This window comes from Nematolebias whitei, chromosome 20 (genome assembly GCF_014905685.2).
Source record: "Nematolebias whitei isolate Nwh7 chromosome 20, NemWhi1, whole genome shotgun sequence".
Lineage (NCBI taxonomy): Eukaryota > Metazoa > Chordata > Actinopteri > Cyprinodontiformes > Rivulidae > Nematolebias > Nematolebias whitei.
In genome coordinates, this window is record NC_056517.1 from 30,964,980 (window position 1) to 30,985,369 (window position 20,390).

General features: G+C 40.1%; 2 protein-coding genes across 2 annotated transcripts; one reads left to right on the forward strand and one right to left on the reverse strand.

Moving 5' to 3' along the window:
• Positions 1-638: 638 nt before the first annotated feature.
• Positions 639-4,386, reverse strand: prdm14 (PR domain containing 14). Its single transcript, XM_037693974.1, has 8 exons — positions 3,855-4,386; positions 3,715-3,759; positions 3,481-3,641; positions 3,136-3,406; positions 2,860-3,062; positions 2,521-2,622; positions 1,352-1,571; positions 639-802 (listed from the first exon to the last, which is right to left on the reverse strand). The coding sequence occupies exons 1-8, from the start codon at positions 4,384-4,386 to the stop codon at positions 639-641; spliced, it is 1,698 nt and encodes a 565-aa protein (XP_037549902.1).
• A 2,009-nt stretch (positions 4,387-6,395) lies between these two features.
• armc3 (armadillo repeat containing 3) lies at positions 6,396-15,595 on the forward strand. The gene is made up of 17 exons (XM_037693854.1): positions 6,396-6,443; positions 6,668-6,785; positions 7,167-7,292; positions 8,170-8,238; positions 8,338-8,513; positions 8,598-8,792; positions 8,871-9,054; positions 9,141-9,293; positions 9,370-9,478; positions 11,037-11,286; positions 11,442-11,578; positions 11,758-11,926; positions 13,351-13,445; positions 13,538-13,569; positions 13,844-13,979; positions 14,097-14,259; positions 15,392-15,595. The coding sequence occupies exons 1-17, from the start codon at positions 6,396-6,398 to the stop codon at positions 15,593-15,595; spliced, it is 2,364 nt and encodes a 787-aa protein (XP_037549782.1).
• The last annotated feature ends 4,795 nt before the right edge of the window (positions 15,596-20,390 follow it).

Sequence of the window (20,390 nt, forward strand, 5' to 3'; positions counted from 1 at the left end):
ACACTTGATTTACAGTGTGCATATTTTTTTCAGTATAACTTACATGAAACATTAAAGTTTTCAACTGTGAATTTTACATTAAATACAAACTTTTGTGTCACACATTGTCCTCATATTTCTCTCATCTGCCAATATTTTACTACAAATTTAGTAAAAAATTATGTGTGGTATATTCATTTAGCCAAAATAGCCAATTTGTTGCAGTGTATCCATTTAAAATGTAAACAGATATATTTAGCTGAAATTTAAACAAACAAAAAAACTTCTTAATTTGGGAAAAATAACACTCTTTTCATGCACCGATTTATTACTTATTGAAGATAAACACTTTAGGCAGCTCTATAAACATAAACAATATAATTTTTAAATTACAAACAAGCTCAAAACTGTAACAGTCAAAATGTGTGGATATGTAAACAATGCATGTGATAATAATAATAATAACAACAATAATAAAAATAATAATAAGCCCTACATTTTTTGGGGAAAGTCACAGAATAACACCATAAAAACACATTTACATAATTTAAAGCATCTACTTTTAAATATTAATACAATTAAATGTCTTTTGTTTTATAAGCAGCAGTCTGTCCAGCTTGATGTAACATTTAAATTACACCACAGGGTTTTGGTATTTTTCAGTTCCAGGGCCGATATTCAGAGTTTAAAACTGTTAAGCCGGGAAAGGAGAAGCTCTTTTCAGGATTCTTCTGTAAATTATGGAGGTCCTTCATCGGTAACGTGGAGTCCTCCTCCACTCCAGCTCCAGGAGACTGGACTGCCGTGGTTTCCATTTGTCTCTCTGCAGAAAGATAAAAGATTACCCAACATGATAAAAGAAAAATGTTTTTGTTCTCCTTAGCTCCACTGTTCTGATGTATGGGCATATTTTCTTCTTTTTTATTATTATTATTTTAATTTGTATTTATGTTTTGTAAATTTAATATTTATTAATTGTATATGAATAAATATATATGTCCCACTAATCTCATGTAAATGCTTTAAGCAAAATATAAGGATTCAGAAAATAAAGAGACAGTTTTCAAGTAAAAAAAAACAAACCTCTGTTTATGAATAATATGTCGTTCGTCCAAATAAACATATAAACCTATACGAACCATTGCATTTTAAAGAACATAAATAGAAAAGTGCACATGAGGCCCATTTTATCATTATGGCATAAAATTAAACTTCTAAGAATCAAAATGTTTTAGTGCTTTAAAGATAAATTAAACTATGTCATATTTAATTAATAACATTTTTATCCATAAACAATACAATAAAAAGAGAGGTATACTTGTGTATACTGTATTTTTTCGTTTTTTTTTTATTTTTAATTACTGTTATTTACTTGTGTGTATTTTGCCGTGGTATTTCAGCTCCTGTTCCTCCTGAAAAGATGCCCCGCACAGTCCGCATGGGTACAGTTTGTCCCTGGCGTGGGTCCTGCGGACGTGGCTGTCGTGGGCTGCGTGGGAGGCGAAGGCCTTCCCGCAGTGTTTGCATTTAAAGGGCCTCTCACCAGAGTGCTGCCGGATGTGCGTGCGCAGAATACTCGAGGCAGTAAAGGCCTGAAGGGGAAACAAGTTCACGGTTAATATATATATATATAATTAATATTAAGTCAAACAAGAGACTTAATATTAATAATTATATATATATATATATATATATATATAATTATTAATATTAAGTTAAACAAGAGACTTAATATCAGTTAATTTAAATTTCCTGAAGTAATCGAGTTAAAGGCCTGCTGATTTTAAATAAGATTTAGGCGCAGCAGCTCGGGAGTCCCAAGCCGGAGGTCGCGGGTTCGAACCCAGATTGCACCAAACCTACTGCGCCAAGTAATAGAAAGAAGAAAAAAGCCGGTTTGCCTAGAAATTTACCTTAAAAGTGGAACAAAGTAAGTTAGCTCCTTTCAGTGTCATAAATTAAAAGCAACAACCTGTGGGGACAATAGTCCGGGTGTACATCTGGCGATAATTAGCATCTAAGTGTCTCGTGAAGCTTGGAACAAAGAGGGGAAGCTAAACCGTGAAACAAGCCGAAACTGCTTGAAAAGATGAGCCTGCTGGGCCTGACGAGAGCTCTTAACAATCCTGAGAGAGGAGGTTTTTATGAAAGAAACTCGTGTTTAAAAAAAAATCAAATGGCGATTTAAAAAATCCCTTTTAAAGTCACTTCTGGTCGCATGCTAATGCTAGCAAAACTGATATTCTGACACAATATTAGCTTTTTTAATTATTTCTGTGTGGCTTGTTTTAATGCATTTTTCACGTTTGCATAACAGACAAAACACCGTTTATATTCAAGTTGAAACAAATAGTTCAATATATAGCGACAAAAACAAGTTGAGATAAGCGTTATCTCGTGAATGTACATTTTTAAACATGTCCACTCTCGGCTTCCTTACACTAAGTCTAAACTCCCGAATAGGTTAGTTTGTAAACCATTCTATGAGACCAGGCTGAACTATTAATGACTAATACCTTGTAATAATAATAATAATAATACCTTGTTGCAGTAGACACACTTATAAGGGCGCTCTCCGGAGTGCACGCGCATGTGTTTGTTGAGGCTGGAAGACTGAGAGAAACTCTTTCCACAGACTGAGCACTACATGCAAAAAAAAAAAAAAAAGACAAATTTATATTTTGAAAGAGAGGAAAAAACAGTTCATTGTCGCATTCATTTTGAGAAAAACAAAAAACAAACAATAGCTATGTTTTTATCTTTTATACTTCAGCCAATAATTTAATTTAGTTCTGTTTAAAAACCCAAACTGTGTCGTTTCACATGGGAGCTGTCCTTTCAGCACCACACCATCCTGCGCGCGCTGCGTTTCTTCAGTACCTTGTGAGGTCTGTGCTTTTCGTGCACGTGCAGAATGTGAATCCGCAGCCTGTCCCTCTTCTCGAACGATCTGCTGCACAGATGACAGGGGAACTTCCGGTCCCCTTGGTCCACGCAGCGCGTGTACTTCAGATGTTTGTCTCTGTAATACTTGTAGGCGAACACCTTCCCGCATCTGTCACACTTGAAGCCCTCCCCGGCATCTGGAGACAAAATAAACCCACTGAAGGAGGTGTTGATTACATCACACCTGGAGATCTGCGTAAAGTTTCTGACCTTCTGTGAGGGGGGGCGCGCTGCTGTCCTCTCTGGGGTCCTTTAGGGTGAGCGGGATCCCGAGGAACTGCGCGTAGCAGTCTCCGTACCACACGAGCAGCTCCTGGCCAGGCCCGACCTCTTTGCAGGCCTCGTAGAAGATCTGGCCCTGGACTTGCACCGCGGTCAGGTTCTGCTCCTCCGGGAAGCGCGCGCACTTCACCAAAGACATCCAGTTTCCGGACGCGCCTCTGCCGTCCACAAAGTGACTCAGCCGGCCGTTCTCAAACACCTGGAGGAGGAGCGGCGGTGCTTTTATGACAGCCTGCACATTTTATTAAAAGGTGGGGAACAATAAATCATCACCTCCCACATTAACGTGTTGTCGTCATAGGTTTTGATCTCGCTCGTGTTGACCAGTTTTCCTTGAAAAGGTCCGAAGCGCGCGCCTTTGGGGATGCTGCTTTTATCCGTGAAAACCCCACAGTGGGAGGCATTTCCCCAAGTAGCCTGCAGTACGATTAACCCTGCAACATGGAATTAAAGATCAGCCCCGTGAAGGAGATTACGATTAGGATTATTAAAAGGTTTGCCTTATACCTTCTGGGAGGCCAAGCGTTTCTTTGTCGAGAGGAATGTGCGGCTCTGGAGCAAACAAGCAAAAAATATATAATGTAATGAGATATTTAATCCAATGTGTGTGTTTATTTGACACAAATAAATTAATCTGATTAGATTACCTGCGTTTCCAGGCAGGGTCACCCCTGATATGGCGTGCCCGACGCTGCGCTCCCGCCCGCTCGAGTACCCATAAAGCACCAGGAACAAGTCGTCCTCGCTGAAGTTATAAGACGTGGCCTTGTTCTCCGGGGGCAGATGTGCGCCCTGCAGGCCGTGCAGGTTCTCCTTGGAGGAGGAGGAGGACCTCCCGCTGGCCGGGCTGCTGAAGTCCGCGGACAGCGGACCGGCTGCGTGCTCCGTCACCACGGCGGCCAGCTCCTCCGGCTTGGAGAACAGCGCGTGTCCGGCCAACACCTGGCTCGCGTTGTACGGGAACGCGCTCAGCATCATGTGCTCGTGAAGAACCGGGGGGCTTTGGTTGTGGAAGGTACCGCCGGGGAGGCCCAGAGGCAGGGAGGTGTCCGACACCAGCCGACCGAGCGACTTGAGCGGGTGGGGGAGGCTGTGCGTCCCCGGGAAGCTGAAAGGATGCGGGCGGGGGAAGAAGCCCCGGACTGGACTGTCCCTCAGCATGACAGGGATGCTGGACATGGCACTGAGGGTGGAGGGAAGGTCCACTGGGATTGTTTTCTTAATAGACTAAAAAAGAAGAGGGTGAAAACTAACTATAGCAGGTATAACCATAATAAACAGATCATATCCAAAACTATAGAGGGGGCTGAAAAAGAAAAAACATCTGCAGTAAAACAGAACAGCCGATTTTGCAATATTTCCAGCTGAGGGGTCACACACACCCGGTTTAAACACGTGTTGTTGTTTTTTTTTAACCTGCTTCCCAGTCAGCCAGTAAATAGAGAGACAAACCAGGGTCATGACACCAATCAGAGCACAGTCAGCCCAGAGCAGAGGTCAGCATTAATGAAGCATTTTATAGACTTTGACAATAATTTAGAGAACGCGCAGGGAAAGAGAGGCGCGTAAAAAGGATGGAGTGCGTCCTGCTCCGTGCGTAAATTTAAGTGTTGACCTCAACAAAAGTGTCGCTTATTGAAAACGATTTACCAGATAATGAGGGTCACTTCATTTTTTTTTAATTAAACGCAAAATAAGCTTACCTTCTGAAATGAATTGTTTCAGAGGGAAGTTAAACAACCCAAAGATGAACCAAATCAAAGTCCTGCAGCAGCAGCAGCCTCCTGCTGCCTGTGTGGGGCTCTGTGTGGTCATCTGAGGACACCCATTGAGCCTAAACAAGCATTCTGATGAAGATGATGCTCCTCAGCTTCCTGCCTTCCATTGGCTGAGAATCAGCTCATGCATCTCAATACACATCTTTCTGCAGGCAGAGGGCTTTAAAGGGCCAGGTGCTCCAAAATAGAGCAAAGAACAAACGTTTAAAACAAATCTATCTGATCATGAGGGCGAAATAAGATATGCTCTTCAAATACTGATCCATTTTTTCCAGCAGTCATAACAAAATGCATACAAAGTGTTAAAAAGAGTTTATTAAATGCCCCAAATCTGAGACTAAATCCAGTCATCAAAGACGTAAATAAAAGTAAACTATAGGATTCCTAAAGCAGAGTCGAAAACAAATTGTTTGGATTTTCAAAAGCTTTGCAGGAAAATATTTTACAAGAGAAATATTCAGTTGCACTACATTTTTTTTTTACCCTTTAAAAAAACATAGCATTAAACTAAATTAGATAAATGTGAGCTTCCTTTAAACTTTATGTTGTTTATGTTTACAAATAAAACAGAGCCTTGGCTGTGATAAGTCATACAAAACAGTTGTGACAGTTCAATTAAATTAAATTCAAAAATACTTTATCAATCCCAGAGGGAAATTATATGTTGTGGTAACTCGTCATCCTGGTTTCATTAAAGAGTTGTTATAGATGCTGATGGCTGTGGGCAGGAAGGATCTCAGGAGTTGCTGATAAATATTTAAATTTGATTAAACCAGCTCATAGCACTTATGACAAAAGATGTTCAGCTTTATCGAGTTGCGTTTAGTGATTTGTTGATGTGGTTTGAACTTCAGGGCCACCGTAGATTTATCCGACCTGTTTGAATGTTAATGCCACAGTTTATGCACTTAAATTGCTACAGACTACTTTTATAGCAATACGGACACAGCCTGCAGCGTGTTTGAGCGCATATGTACCAAGTTATTTCTTGAGATTAATGCGCGACTAGCTTTAATCAATGTTTAAACCGTAATTGATTTGATTTCGGCGAGAACTCCGTTGCCTAGCAACCCCAAGTCAACTTCCGGTTTCAAAACTGTCAACAGACTGGCTGCTTCTTGTCGATGGGTGCAATATTTATAACATTGAAACAGGTTTCTTCTTAAACTGGATATTGAGGGTAAGTTAGAGTAAACATTTAAGAAGGTTAAAATAAAAAAAAAGTTTATTTTAATCGTAGCTGGTGAACGGTGCTAGCATAGCACCCGTTAGCTCTTTGGTTAGCTTAGGGTTTAGCTTGCTTTTGATTTATTTCAGCATAGTTTTTTTGAACAGCTGCTGAATGGCTTTAAGTGATTAATACATTATGTTTTTTTTTTGTTTGTTTTGTTTTTTATCCTAGACCACAAAATGGGAAGAAAGACGGGGAAGGATAGAAAAACTCCATGCAATGAAACGGTAATATAAAGTAAATTAAGTCTTTTCATCTTTACCCATAAATCAAACTTAACTAGCCTATGGTTATTCATTCAACCTTTATTTAGACAGGTTAATCCCATTGAGCCTCGAGGACTCATTTACAAGAGAGACCTGCTTTCATTTTATGCTATATGGTCCCAAATATGAAACAGATGGCTATAGTTTGATTAAAATTGTACCATATTACCTCTCCTCTCACTCAGTTTGAGTCATTACCTGTGGAGATAAAGACCCCAGCTACAGCCGTGTTGCTGTTGAACTCTCCAGAGGAGGATATACTTGTAAACGCATGTATAGTAATCCGCACTTTTGCCGAAAAAGGTACAGTGAAACACCCTAAAATATTACTTTACTCCAAACTACTTTTCCATTGACCCTACCTGACTGTATTTACTTAATTTAAGCCAAATTTATTCTTAATCATTACTTTGTAATGACATGTTTGTCTTTCCCTCCTTGCTTTAAGTTAGTTTGCTGAGTAAGGAGTAAGCAGTTTGGGGGGAAGAATCAGTTTTGTGTTGTGTTTTCTTGACTGATGAAGCCTTCTGGATGGAAGGTGAAACGTTTCAGCAAAAAAACCAAAAGAAAAAAAACTGTCCAGATGGCCTGACTGAAAATTGTTGGATTGTATACCTGGATTATTGAGCATGGACTTTTTTGGTTTGCTGAGTTTTGTTGTGCATCGTCTCCCCCTGTTGTTAGGAGATGAAAATAAGGTTTCTCTGCTGGGACTTGGAGCCTTGGAGCCTCTCTGCAGGCTCATCAACCACAGCAACAAACTGGTCAGAGGCAATGCCTTCATGGCTCTGGGCATCATGGCCACCTGTGGTATGTCTTATAACATACATCACAAGAATGCAATGGATTCTGATACCATACCATACCATACCATACCAATTTATTTATATAGCACTTAAAACAGCAACAAGGCCAACCAAAGTGCTGTACAAAAGAACACAAACATGCACAGCAGACAGGAAAACATAAAATAGAAATACAGATACAAATAGCAGCAGAAGCTAACTAAAATGGCCAACAGAGTAAAGAACAGACCGGGCCAAAACAAATCACACCGTGTTAAAGGCAAGCGAATAGAAGTGGGTCTTCAAGCGAGACTTAAAGACTGAGAGTGTGGGAGCCTGCCGGACACTCAGTGGCAACTCATTCCACAGTCGTGGACCTGCAACAGAGAAAGCCCTGTCACCTCTGAGCTTACGACGGGTTTCTGGGACTGAGAGAAGCATCTGGTCTGCTGACCTCAGAGAGCGCGGTGGGACATATGGCTGCAGAAGATCAGTGAGATAGGATGGGGCGGAATGATGATTAACAATACAATGCATGTACCAGACAGTCAAGTTTTCTGACCATTTATTTGCATGACTGGATTACTCTGCTGAATTAGTCCGAATTTAATGTTATTGGCTTAAACAAAATGAGTGAGGAGTTTATAATATTGAGCTTTTTCCACAATATTCTTATTTTCCGAAACTCTTAATTTGGGGTTTTCATAATCTGTAAGCCATAAACATCAAAATCCAAGAACTAAAGGCTCGACATATCACACATCACTCTGTGTGTAATGAACCTATATATGAGTTTCACTTTCTGAAATGAGTGACAGAAAATAATTGAACTTTTTCACGATATTCACATTTTTTTGAGATGCACCTGAATAGTGAGTTTTTCTCATGTTTTGTTGTGACAGGTGACGTAAGCAGTGCTTTGAAAAAACTAAACGTCATTCCATCAATTATAGAAATACTCTCACTTGGAGGTATTTTTTTTTAAATCTACATTTATTTTAGGCACTCAGTATTTTTAAGGCGGTCACAATCTAAACAATAAACTTTATGCATTTGTTTCTTTGCCTCAGAGGATACAGTGATCAGTGAGTTTGCAACACTGTGCCTTGCCTCTCTGTCAGTAAATTTCATCAGCAAGGTCCAAATCTTTGAGAACAATGGCCTGCCACCTCTAATTGTCCTCCTATCTAGCTCAGACCCAGACGTGAGGAAGAACTCACTTGAGATCATCTGTAACCTGGCTCAGGTGATTAAGAGCTAGTGTGACTCTTATTATATCACATTTGACAATGTCATTGTTTTATAACTTTTGTGGTTTTGCTGAATAAAGGACTACAAAAGCTGCCAGGCCATACATGCGTTGGGTGGAATCCCGCCGCTTTTGAATCTGCTGAAATCAGAGTTTCCCGTCATCCAGCGTCTGGCTTTAAAGACGCTGCAGAGAGTCACGACAGATGAAGACACACGCAGCACCTTCAGGAACGAGAGGGGCTTCGAAAAGCTGATCAATATCCTCCATAACAAGGTGAGCGGGAAGGCAAGAGACGGCGTTTCATATTACATTTTCATTCTACGCTCCTGTATATATTTTTATTTTTTACAGGAGTTTAGTGACTTGCACGGTGAAGCTTTACAAGTAGTGGCTAACTGTCTGAGCGACCGTGAGGCCGTCCAGCAGATCCACGAGGATGGAGGACTAGCGAGGCTGATGGACTTTGTCCTCATCCCCAACAATCCTGAAATCCAGTCCACTGCCATTAAATGTCTCACCAGGGTGGCACAAAGCTGTAAGCACATACAAATACTTTATCTTTGTATCACAATAACCGTTTTATTTTTTAATTTATGCTGATGGTTATGATTGCACATATAGCTGAAAGCCGCAAAGTTCTCCATGAGCAGGAAGTAGAGAAAGTTCTAGCAGAGCTTCTGTCTGTGGCGGACGTCGGCGTGAAAGCGTCTGCCTGTCAGGCTGTGGCCGCCATGAGCTTCTACCCACCCAGCAAAGACGGCTTCAGAGACCTGGGTACCACTCGGCTGCATCAGGACCAGCCCACTCATTGTAACAAAATGTCAACGTGTGTAATGTTTTTGTGTTTCAGGTTGCATCCCTGCAGTGGTACAGCTGCTGAGCAGTGAGAGCCTTGAAGTAAAAAAGGCAGCGACCAAGGCTCTTTCTATCCTTACACAAAACAACCAGCCTAACTCTCTGTGAGTGGCAAACCTGACCTCTTGACCTCTGATATCCACACATGTCAGATAATAAGGGAAGAAAGTGCAAGTCATGTATATTTTTTAAAATGCATCTGGTTTTTGTCAGGTCTTAAAATTACTTAAATGCATAAAACACATTACACACCATCATTTTATTAATTCAACAAAAACTGAGCAAAAAGGCAGCGGCAGTGTAGGAAAACTGAACCAAACACTTAGGAAGTTGTAGAACAAGCTAATTTAAGGTGATTATATTCTGTCGGACTTAAGTCTTTCACATAATTCAGACAAAATGTAGACTCACTCTTTTTGACATTTCTCCAGAGTATTGAAGCATCTATCTTAATCAGACGAGGGCAACTTAAGGCCCGAGGGCCAAAAGTGGCCCTTGGACAATCTCCATCAGGCCCCCAATGCCATTAGATAAAAAAAAACAAATAAACATTATTTTTAAATAAATTGATAAAAACCAGCAATTTATCAACAAGACAAGAACATTTAAATTAAACATCTTACAAAAAACTAAAAAAAAAAAAAAGCATTAAGTCATCATTTCCAGAATTCGACTGAACCTTAAAGACTTAGAAACACAAATATAATTTTGTTTAGCATATTTCTGCTAACATGTATAACATGTTAAGCTAACGTGTATAATAAAATGTGTCAAGAGCCAGTTTACAAAATACGTCTTATATTTCTAAAGGATATTTGAAAGACTTGTTTTATAAAGCATGCTAACTTTACTACAGCAAGAAAAAGGTCTAGATTATCTGTCAAAGAAAATTTTCCAATTCTCCATTCGGCCCTTTGAAAAAAATAAAAATAAAAAAGTTGCCCACCTCTGCTCTTAATGAACCCATTTAGCTCACTGCATTTCAGCCCTGTCATAGGTTGAAGTTTAGAAAATTAGGATTGGAACACAAGTGATCTGCACCACCGCACCTGAAGTTTGTGTCAAACAGAGGAAACTGGTGCGGAGCTGCAGAAATGATGCAGAAGAGCAGGAAACAAAGACACTAGCAAGACAAATAACTTAAAAAGAAGTGAAAATAGGCTCATAGTTTGCTAAATATCATATTTTAACGTCTTAATATTACACAATTGTAGTGCTTTTTAAAAATAAGACTGTAGACGTACCATTTGCGATAATCCAAGTGTGTAGCTGGAAATGCAAAATAAGTGTTTACAAAAGACTAATAAAGAATATTATTTTCCTCCACTATTCTGAAATGATTCGTTTACATGCTCTCTTTCAGTATTTTCTTTATTTCTTTGTCTTCCTCCCTGCTGTCATCATCCTGTTTGTCCATCATCTCTGTCATTCCTGCATTACTCAGGATGTTTGACCTCTGCTTCACTTCCAGTGCATCGTTCTCTTACATCCCTTCTTTTATAGTTTTGCTTTTTCTACTTTACCAGTCCCTACACTCAAAGTCAAATATGTAAGAAATACAACATATATATTACAGAAGCTCTGTATAATTATATGGGAGAGCATAAATTAGAATAAAAGTTGATCAGTTCATCGTCTGTTCACCAACGTGGTGTTTTCCAGGGCCGTGCATGAGGCAGGGGGCTACGAGGTCCTCATCCAGCAGCTGTATGGCAGCCTTCCAGGCACAGCAGCCAGTTCTGCTGCCACACTCTGCAACATGGCAGGACAGGAGATCATCAGATCCAGCATTTTGCTGCACGGAGGCATGCAGGCCCTGGTAGAACTTCTGAACACCAAAGATCCTCAGGTGCTGATCCGCACCACGCAGTGCGTGGCGGTTCTGGCCTGTGAGGCAGAAGCCAGGATAAAGGTTTGTTTGTTTAAGAATAAGATCATTATCACTTTTGATGTTTTTTATTTAGCAAATGTTATTTCTGTTTTGTTGCATCACAACCTCATAAAGCAAAATAAATAAATGTATATTTTAATATGCATTTATAACCAATGAGCATGTTTACTGCACAGTTACAAAGAGCTGGAGGCCTGCAGCTGCTGGTGAATCTGCTGCGTTCCAGTGACAAGGAGGTGCTGCACTGCGCTTCCTTTGCTGTGAATATTTGTGCCAGTGATAAACCCTCTGCAGTGGAAATGTGCAAACATGGGTAAACAAAAACAAACTATTAAACTTAAACATGTGCTGAACTGTAGTAACACAAGTGTCTCTTAGTGAAAACACAAAGATGTTTGTTGTAATCTCTGAAATGTCATTTCAGAAACAGCCAGCAGGGGGCGACATCATTTGTTCTTCTTTTCAACATCAATGTTTATTTCTGTGCCACAGAGCTCTGGAGATACTTCAAGAAATCAGTCAGTCAACAAATCGTAGAAACTCTTTCAGTGACGTGGCCCTAATCAGCCTGCTGAACTCCAACTTACCAGCTAAATTCAGCCTGACGGGACAGTTGACTTCCACCGACAACATTGCTGGTGGATTTTATGATGCGGGGAAGGTTTGTGCTCTGTAGTTCTTTTTCTACGCACACGTATTGAGACAAGAAAAAAAAGACACCAACTTCTGATCTGATGTTTTTGTGCTACGAAGTACAAATTAATATTAAAAAAGCAAGAACAGACCTTCTATGTTTAAAATCTAACAAATAGTTTTCACATGGGAGAAAATACTTAAAACTTGGAAAATGGAAAACCAGAACGCTTCTTGCCTCTCAGGGTTTCAGAATCACAAACTATAAAAAATGTGGGCAATAACTTTTAAATATTATTGTGTGAATGAATGCTTATTAAGCATTCACACTATTGTGATCCTGTTTATATTTCTTATCCTATACTTTATTCCATATGTTTTTTTGGCATCCATCTCATACTGCAGTTTTTAAGCTATCTCAACAAATGATATCAAAACATACAGCTCCTTCAGGAGAAGGGTGCTATGACTTTTTGTATTGGTGCAACTTTAGCTTTTTGAAATATTTAGCCTTTTCTGCCACTTTTTCCCTCAGAAAATGAATTGAGTTCATTTTACATCCTTTAAATCTTTAGATCTGTTTACAACATTTTACTACTCCTTTCACATTTTGTTCTAGTTCAGCTTCTTTCAGCTTCCTTGTACAAAAACAAAACAAAAAAAATTAGCTACTTTCAGCCAATTTCGGCTGTTTTTCAGCTGTTTTGTGCTCTTTTCAGAATCTTCTAACTACAAAACGTTTGTGCCTCTTCTAACTTCTTTCAGCTAATTTCAGCTTGTTATACTCCTTTCAACTTATTGCTGCAAGTTTCAGCCTTTTCTGCTATTTCAGCTACTATTTAGCTGCTTTTATCCTAATTTTAGCTGTTCACCTAATTTCACATTTTTTTTGCACTCGTTTCAAACTTTTTTCAACCTAATTCATCAAAAATGTGCTCTCTCAACTTCCTTCTGGTAATTTTAACTTCTTTCTGCTTTTTAAGCTACTTAGCAGACTTTTGCTAATTTCAGCTTTTTTCAGATAATTTCCACTTTTTGTCAATTTCTGCTTCTTTAAACCTAAGTGTGTACAACTGTGCTTTCTCCACTTCTTTCTGGTAATTTAAGTTTCTTTCTGCAGTTTCAGCTACTTTTAAGCTATTTCTTGTTAATTTCAGCCTTTATTTTAGCCAGCTTACTAACTTTTGTGCTAATTTTTGACTTATTTAAACCAAGTCCAACAACTAAATGTTCTTTCTGCTTTCTTCTGCTAACGTAGTCTTGTTCTTCCATTTCAGCTACATTTCAGCATGTTTTTAGCTAATTTCAGTTGTTTTTCAGCAAGTTCTTCACACTGCATTTTCGCAGGAAATGCTATTTCTCTGTCTTGATTCTTTGTGTTGGTGTTTCAAACTATGACATTTGAAGACTGATGACTGGACCTAAGAAGATTTCTTTGTCTGTGTGTTGCAGGTTTGTTCAGGCCGGAGGATTCTGACCTTGGAGGAACTGTTCAAAGAACCGGTCAACCTGCACCGACCCATTATTGTTGTCGGCATGGCAGCAGTGTATAAATCCATCAACACAACACATTTACATTTAATCTAAATGCATAATTTAATCACAATAACTGCAGGAAATATGGAATATGTAGGAAAAGTAAAAAAAAAACTCAGATTAATATCCAGAGATGTAAATCAGTTTTTTCTTTTTGTTGCGATAGAGTGACTGTAGCTCTGCCAGAAGAGAAACAAAAGAAAAGATCAGAATCAGCCATTAGCAATAAAAAAGACGCACACAGAGTGTAAAGACAGAACAGGGAAGAGGAGAGGACACTGTTGCGTGATCGTATGGCTGAAGTTCAGCTGTTAATTTTCACAGGGAATATAAAACTGACTTTCTCTTTAATGGAGAGTTTGTTGTGAAGTGTCTGACCGTCTGAACAGGATGAGGAATGAGGCTGAAGATGACGACGAGGTTCACTCAGCAGAGCAACCACAGATGAACACCCATGACGGCTCATTGCAGATGCTGGTTAAAAAGGCTAAAGAATCCATCTTCCCTCTGCGCCATGAAAAAGAACAATATGCTGCACTGGGCAGGTGAAAGATGAACAAAATAAAACACACAAAAAAAGACCAGAGAGAGAAACTGATTCTTCACGCTCACGAAAACCCAAATCAAACTTGAAACGCTCGTGACATTTTGAATTTTGTCAGGCTTGTGAGTGAAGCCATGGGTGGAGCAGTGGTGGTGGAAAAGCTGCACGAGTTCCCATGGGTGCTGCACCTCAGTGAGCTCAAGTTTCAGCTCAAATCCAACGTTATTCCCATCGGGTTGATCGACAAGGGCGTCTTCTGCCACAGAGCGCTGCTGTTCAAGGTACAACTCCCACCCAGGATCAGCAAACGTATGTACAGTGTGAACGCTTATTAAGCTTATTAAGCGTTCACACTGTAGTGATCCTGTTTATGTTTATTATTCCAGTTTCCTTAAACTGTTCCGTACGTGTTTCAGCACCCAACTCGTTCTATAGTTTGTGTGCCATTTCAACAAATATCAAAACAGCTGTTTTTTCAGCTGTTTTGTGCTCCTTTCAGCTTCTTTCTGCTAATTTCAGCTCTACAAGTTTCAGCTACTATAGCTGTTTTATACTAATTTAACCTTTTTAGGCAAATTCCACTTTTTTTTTTAACTCTCAAACATTTTCAGCCTAATCCAACAAAAATGTGTTCTCTCTACTTGCTTCTGATAATTTAAGGTTATTTCTGCTTTTTAGCTACTATTCAGCTGTTTGTTTTTTGCTAAATTGTGCTTTTTTCAGATTATTTCCACTTTTTTTGTGCTCATTGCTGCTTTTTTAAGCCTAGTTGGGCACACTCGTGCTCTCTCCACTTCCTTCTGGTAATTTAAGCTTCTTTGGGCATTTTTAAGATTCAGCTGTTTTTTGCAAATTCTGCCTTTTTCAGATAATTGCATTTTTTGTGTGTGCTCATTTCTGTTTTTTTAAGCTTAATTGGGCACAGGTGTGCTGTCTCCACTTCTTTCTGGTAATTTAATGTTATTTCAGCTTTTTAGCTACTATTCAGCTGTTTTTTTTGCTAAACTGCTTTTTTCAGATAATTTACACTTTTTTGTGCTCATTTCTGCTTCTTTCAGCTAAATGAGTACAATTGTGCTCTCTCCACTCCCTTCTGGCAATTTAAGCTTTTTTCTGCTTTTTAGCTACTATTCAGCTGCCCCCCCCACACACACACACAACCAAAAGCCCTTTTTTAAGCTTTTTTTTGTGCTAATTTCTTTTTATTTAAACCTAATTCAGTAAATATGTAATTTCTACTTTCTTTTTCCAACTTAGGCTCGTTCTTGAATTTCAGCTACATTTAAGCATGTTTTAAGCTAATTTCAGCTGATTTTCAGCAAGTTCTTCAGCAATAAGCATTCACACAGCATTTTTGCAGGAAATGCAGTTTCTCTCGTTGACATTTGATTCTGACTCTTCTGAAATTTTCAGTATCTTGCCGACTGCCTTGAAATGAGCTGCGCTCTCGTTAGGGGCGAGTACAACCGGGCCTGGAATGAAGTGGAGCTTTTCACGAAGAACCCCAACAACCAGAGCTTCTCAGAGCCTCGCTGCTACATAGTAGACCTGATGCACCAACCTGGAGCCTTACTGGAAGTCAGAACTCCAGCTGCTTTGCAGTACCAGACCATCTGAACAGGTTTAGTCAAGTGCTTCTTATACGACTGACCCCATCGTCTGTAAAAGCTTTTAATCAAACAAACGATCAGTCACATTATCAGACTGACAACTGGAAGAGAATATCTGATTTTAAAAACACTAGTCTTTTCAATAAACATCTAATTTTACTTTCAAATTAAAATTCTGAATGGTTTTGTAACAAACAAGCTTTAGGCAGACTTGGTTCATTCTCACAGAATGAGCTGTTTTTAATCCACAGATTTTCAACATGGCTGAAAACCACTCCAGAAGCTCAACATTATCCTTTATCCATTCAGAAACCAGTGATTGGGATCATTGTCCAGTGGGAACATGTTCAGTTTCAGCTGAAGTAAAAGTTGTTCATTATTCCGCCCACTTTGTGCAATGAACCAGTATCCATCATCATCTTTTATAATTTTGGAGTTTAAAAGCTTCACCTCAACTCCTCCAAACATTTATTTTTCCATTGCAGCCAACCAGCTCAATCTTTGTCTCATCGGTCCATAAAACTTTTCTCCAGTCAACATTCAGCTCGTTCCCGTGGACCCATGCAGATTTCACTCAGGCCTGCAGGTGTCTCTTTTGGAGCAGGAGCTTCTTTCTTGGCCCTCTCAGTCCATCTCCATCTTCTACTGCTCATCTGCAATCGGTCATGGAGGCGACAGGTCCAGGAGAGATGTCCCTCTAACCCAGCTACTCCTGTGGGACCCCAGTAAATTCTCAGGCCAGAGAAAATACACAATCCCTCCAGGAGTTCAAGGTTTGTCTCTTACCAGTGAGACATGCTCAAAAAACTTCTAAAGTGAAGAGTCTAATCAGATGAACCACCTCACCACTCCTTTCAACGCAGAGGAGCAGCAACTCTACTTCTGAGCTCCCCCTGGATAACGGAGCTGCTCATCTCAAAGGCTGAGCCCAGCCACCCTGTGGAGGCAGCCCATTTCGCCCGCTTGTGTCTAGGGGTCTCGTTCTTTGGATCATGATCACTATCACGACCATCGCGAGGGTTGGAGTGCACAGAGCAGTAAATCGAAAGCTTTGCTTTTCGATTCTTCATTCATGATTGGAGCCTTGTCCTCTAAAGGGGGTGTTGCTTGAGTTTGTCGTGAAGAATCGAAAGGTAAAGCTTTCGATTTACTGCTCGACAAACTCGAGCAACGCCCCCTTTAGAGGACAAGGCTCCAATCCATGGATATGTCTCGCTCCATCTGATAATCTCTTATGATCAACACACCCAGACACCTGAACTTCTCCACCTGAGGGAAAAACTCTCAACATGGATGAGAAGTTCCACCCATTTATTGTTGAGAACCTCATCGCAGCCAGTTGGCACTTGGCTGTGAAACGCCCCAGTGCACGTTGAAGGTGATGGCCTGAAGAGGTCAGCAGAACCACATCAGCAGCATAAAGCAGACACCCTCCTCTCTTTTGCACCTTGGGATCCTGTCCACAAACACCACAGACAGGAACAGAGACAAAGGACAGCCCTGGCCGTGTCCAACTCGTGCGGACAACGAGCTCAACGTTGTGCCAAGAATGCCGACACAGTTCCCGCTTTGGTAAACAAGGATCAGATCGCTCAACAGCAAACTGGGCACCCTGCAGCACCCCCAACAGGATGCTGCAGGGAACATGGTTATAGTCCAACAAAGTTCAGTCAGGTCATCTGGACGGTTTTGTTAATTTTTTTTTTGTTGTTGAGACGTTTCGTCCTTCATCCAAAGGACTTCATCAGTCCGAGGAGCCACAATCAAACTCAGTCCCACAAGCAGCACACTCACATAGTGGACCAACCAGTATGCTGGTGATAAGATGGGTTTCTGGGGCCCGCCCTCTCCCCCGTCAACTCCTCTGAGGCAGTGGTTCAAAACATCAAAACCATCACCAGCAAACTGGTTGGTCCACTATGTGGGTGTGCTGCTTGTGGGACTGAGTTTGTTTGTGGCTCATCGGACTGATGAAGTCCTTTGGATGAAGGACAAAACATCTCGACAACAAAAAAACAACGCCCAGATGACCTGACTGAACTTAGTTGGACTTTGTACCTGGATTATTCAGCATGAACTTTGATGAAGTCTCCAGGTCCACAAAACACACGTAGAGTCAAATGTCCATGAAACTCCGCATGGGTGAAGATCTGGTCCACGGTTCCACGACTAGGACGGAAGTCTCACTGCTCCTCCTGAATCCAACAGGACAGATGTTTCAACAGTATAAAACAACAAGGCACTCGGTTAAATAATGCAATAACAGAATTCTTTATTTACAAGGCAAATAGCATCAGCGAAGCCATATTAGTTCACAACTTGCATAACTGTGGTTTTTAACTTCTCTTGTATATCTAATTTTGCATAAAACGCTCACACGCACGCGCACGCACACACACACACACACGTAGGGTACAAAGATCGGATCAATGCAGGTTTACAGTGCGACTCTTGTGAACGATAAAAAAATAAAAAAAATAAAATAAACATGATCCCGGAAAACACAGCAGAGAGCTTTCATCAGAGAAGTCCAGACAGTATAGAACATATTGCTTCAATATGCGTTTCTTTTCCATCAACCAGTGAGGAGGGGGTACAGGTGAAGTAACCCACCACAGAACAGAGAGCAGTGATGGGGGTGGGGGGGCTGTTAGAACTGTGGCAGAGTCGTCAGCAGCTGAGAAGAGTTGAATAATGACGCATTCACTCAACACTGTACACCAGTCATTATACAGTTTATAGACAGCAGTGGAATTCATTTACAGGAAACAGGAAGGGACAAAATCTAAGGCATCACTCTGGGGGGGGTTAGCATTTAAAGGTTGCATCTTAGCTCTAAGACACCAGCAGACGATACAAAAGGGCATTTAACATTTTTTTAAGTTACAGAGGAAAAATATATAGTTTTGTTTAGTGGGTCCAAAGCCTGAATATCTGTATGGGCAGAAAGGGTCCAGTCATTAAAAATGCTAATAAAATAAAATAGAACGCGCTGCTACCACATGGCTTTAAGTCATTTCAAAATCGCAACAATCTTTGGAAATTTAAGGGCTGTGAATCCTTTAAAATGGCTCAAAAGGCTTTTTTTTTTTTTAAATCCTGCACAGAATACTGCTCAAACATGTAGGATCTCGTGGAGATCCACGACCAAACATCTGCAGGGACCAGAGGGGGCTCGTGCAGCCTTTCTTTGCCCCGGCGCAGACTTGCTACAGCTTCAAATTTCATACAGAATAAAAAAATAAATAAAATGCAAAGAGCAGGGCGTGACCGCTTTAACACCACGATGGAGGAAAAACCAAAAACAAAGTCACGTCCGTAGGCCTTTAATGACGATACATTCAGAGTGATGCTCTTCCTGTTTTACGATGGACCATCAGACCCATTAAGTGACATCATTAAGAGACTTCCTGGTTTGTGTGGGCCCGGGGACGAAGAAGTGATTGCTCGGGATGGAAAGAAAATTCAGAAATCCAATCGAAATGTGAGAATTATTTGGCTTGCTCAACGTTTGTCCTGGGTTAAAATAGTTCATATAAAAAGTTTTTTTCTTTTTTCTTTTTGAGGTTAGAGAGGACGACTTGCTAAAGATGTGGCGGTGAAGCCGTCACAAGAACAGCGCGTCATTACCTTTAGAGTTGAACCAACGTGCCTGAGGTCATAAAATATGGCTGTCTGTCAGAGCGTGCAGTCTCGACTCTGACCTCTGCGATAGAAGAGAGGCTGGAGGAAGAGAGAGGGGGCGCCTTTCAATACGGTGGGGGGGATAAACTACCTCCCTCTCCGACCTCAGCCCAATGCTGCATAATTTCATAAGAACGCTTTGTGTGTGTGGATTGTAGACTTTCTTGGTACAAACTGCGATTTAAAAAAACGTGTCTAATAATACTGCATCCAAACGCAGAGCAAAAAAGGTGTCCTTTTTCATATTCAGGAAACTGTACAAAAATTACAAAAACAAACGAAGAAAAGAAATAATCAAGTAATTGTTATTGCTTGTTTACATCACACAGAACAGTTTGCACCTAGCAGCTTGTATGAAGCAGTTTTCACTCCAGACGACAAAGAAAGCACACTTTTTATACTTTTGAGTTACCGTATGGCTGTGTTGGGTTTTTTTTTTCTTTAATTTTTTCTTTTTTTAGTTCTATGCTAAAGGCAGAGAAGCAAGCCATAATCTGTACACTGTATACACAGCACACCCTTTTACAACCCGCCCCGACTCCTTACCGACATCCCCCCCTTGTTTCATCGTACCAACATGTCAAAGTTCCCGATAGCTAAAAACAAACAAACAAAAGCTAAATAACTGCTCTACTTCAAGAGGCAGTTTTGACCAGGAGGGGGGAGCAAAATAAATAAGAGAAACCATTTTACTTATCTGTATGTACAATCTCTTAAACCATATTTGATTTTCTGAAACAGCCGGACCAAAAAGCGTAATCCATAATTCAGGCTAATAGAAGAATCTTCACAGAAAGAATAAAACTGTTACTGTTAAAAATGATAGAAAAGTGCCTCTTTTACACTTTTAGGAATCTTGCTACAAGGATATCATCTACAATAATTAAAATGAATCTATACAGAAAAATAAAACTTAATTTAATACACTATTTAAACCTCTCGACTAAATTAGTCTAATCATAAAATTTCACTCGAATTTTTCTTCTGCAGTGTTTATCAGGATTTTTTTTTTTTTTTTTTTTTACCCACCGTGTTTTCACTCTACATCTTAATTGTCACAAGAAAAACTAAAATAATAATAATAAAATAAACAGCAAAAAAAAAAAAAAGGCAAAACT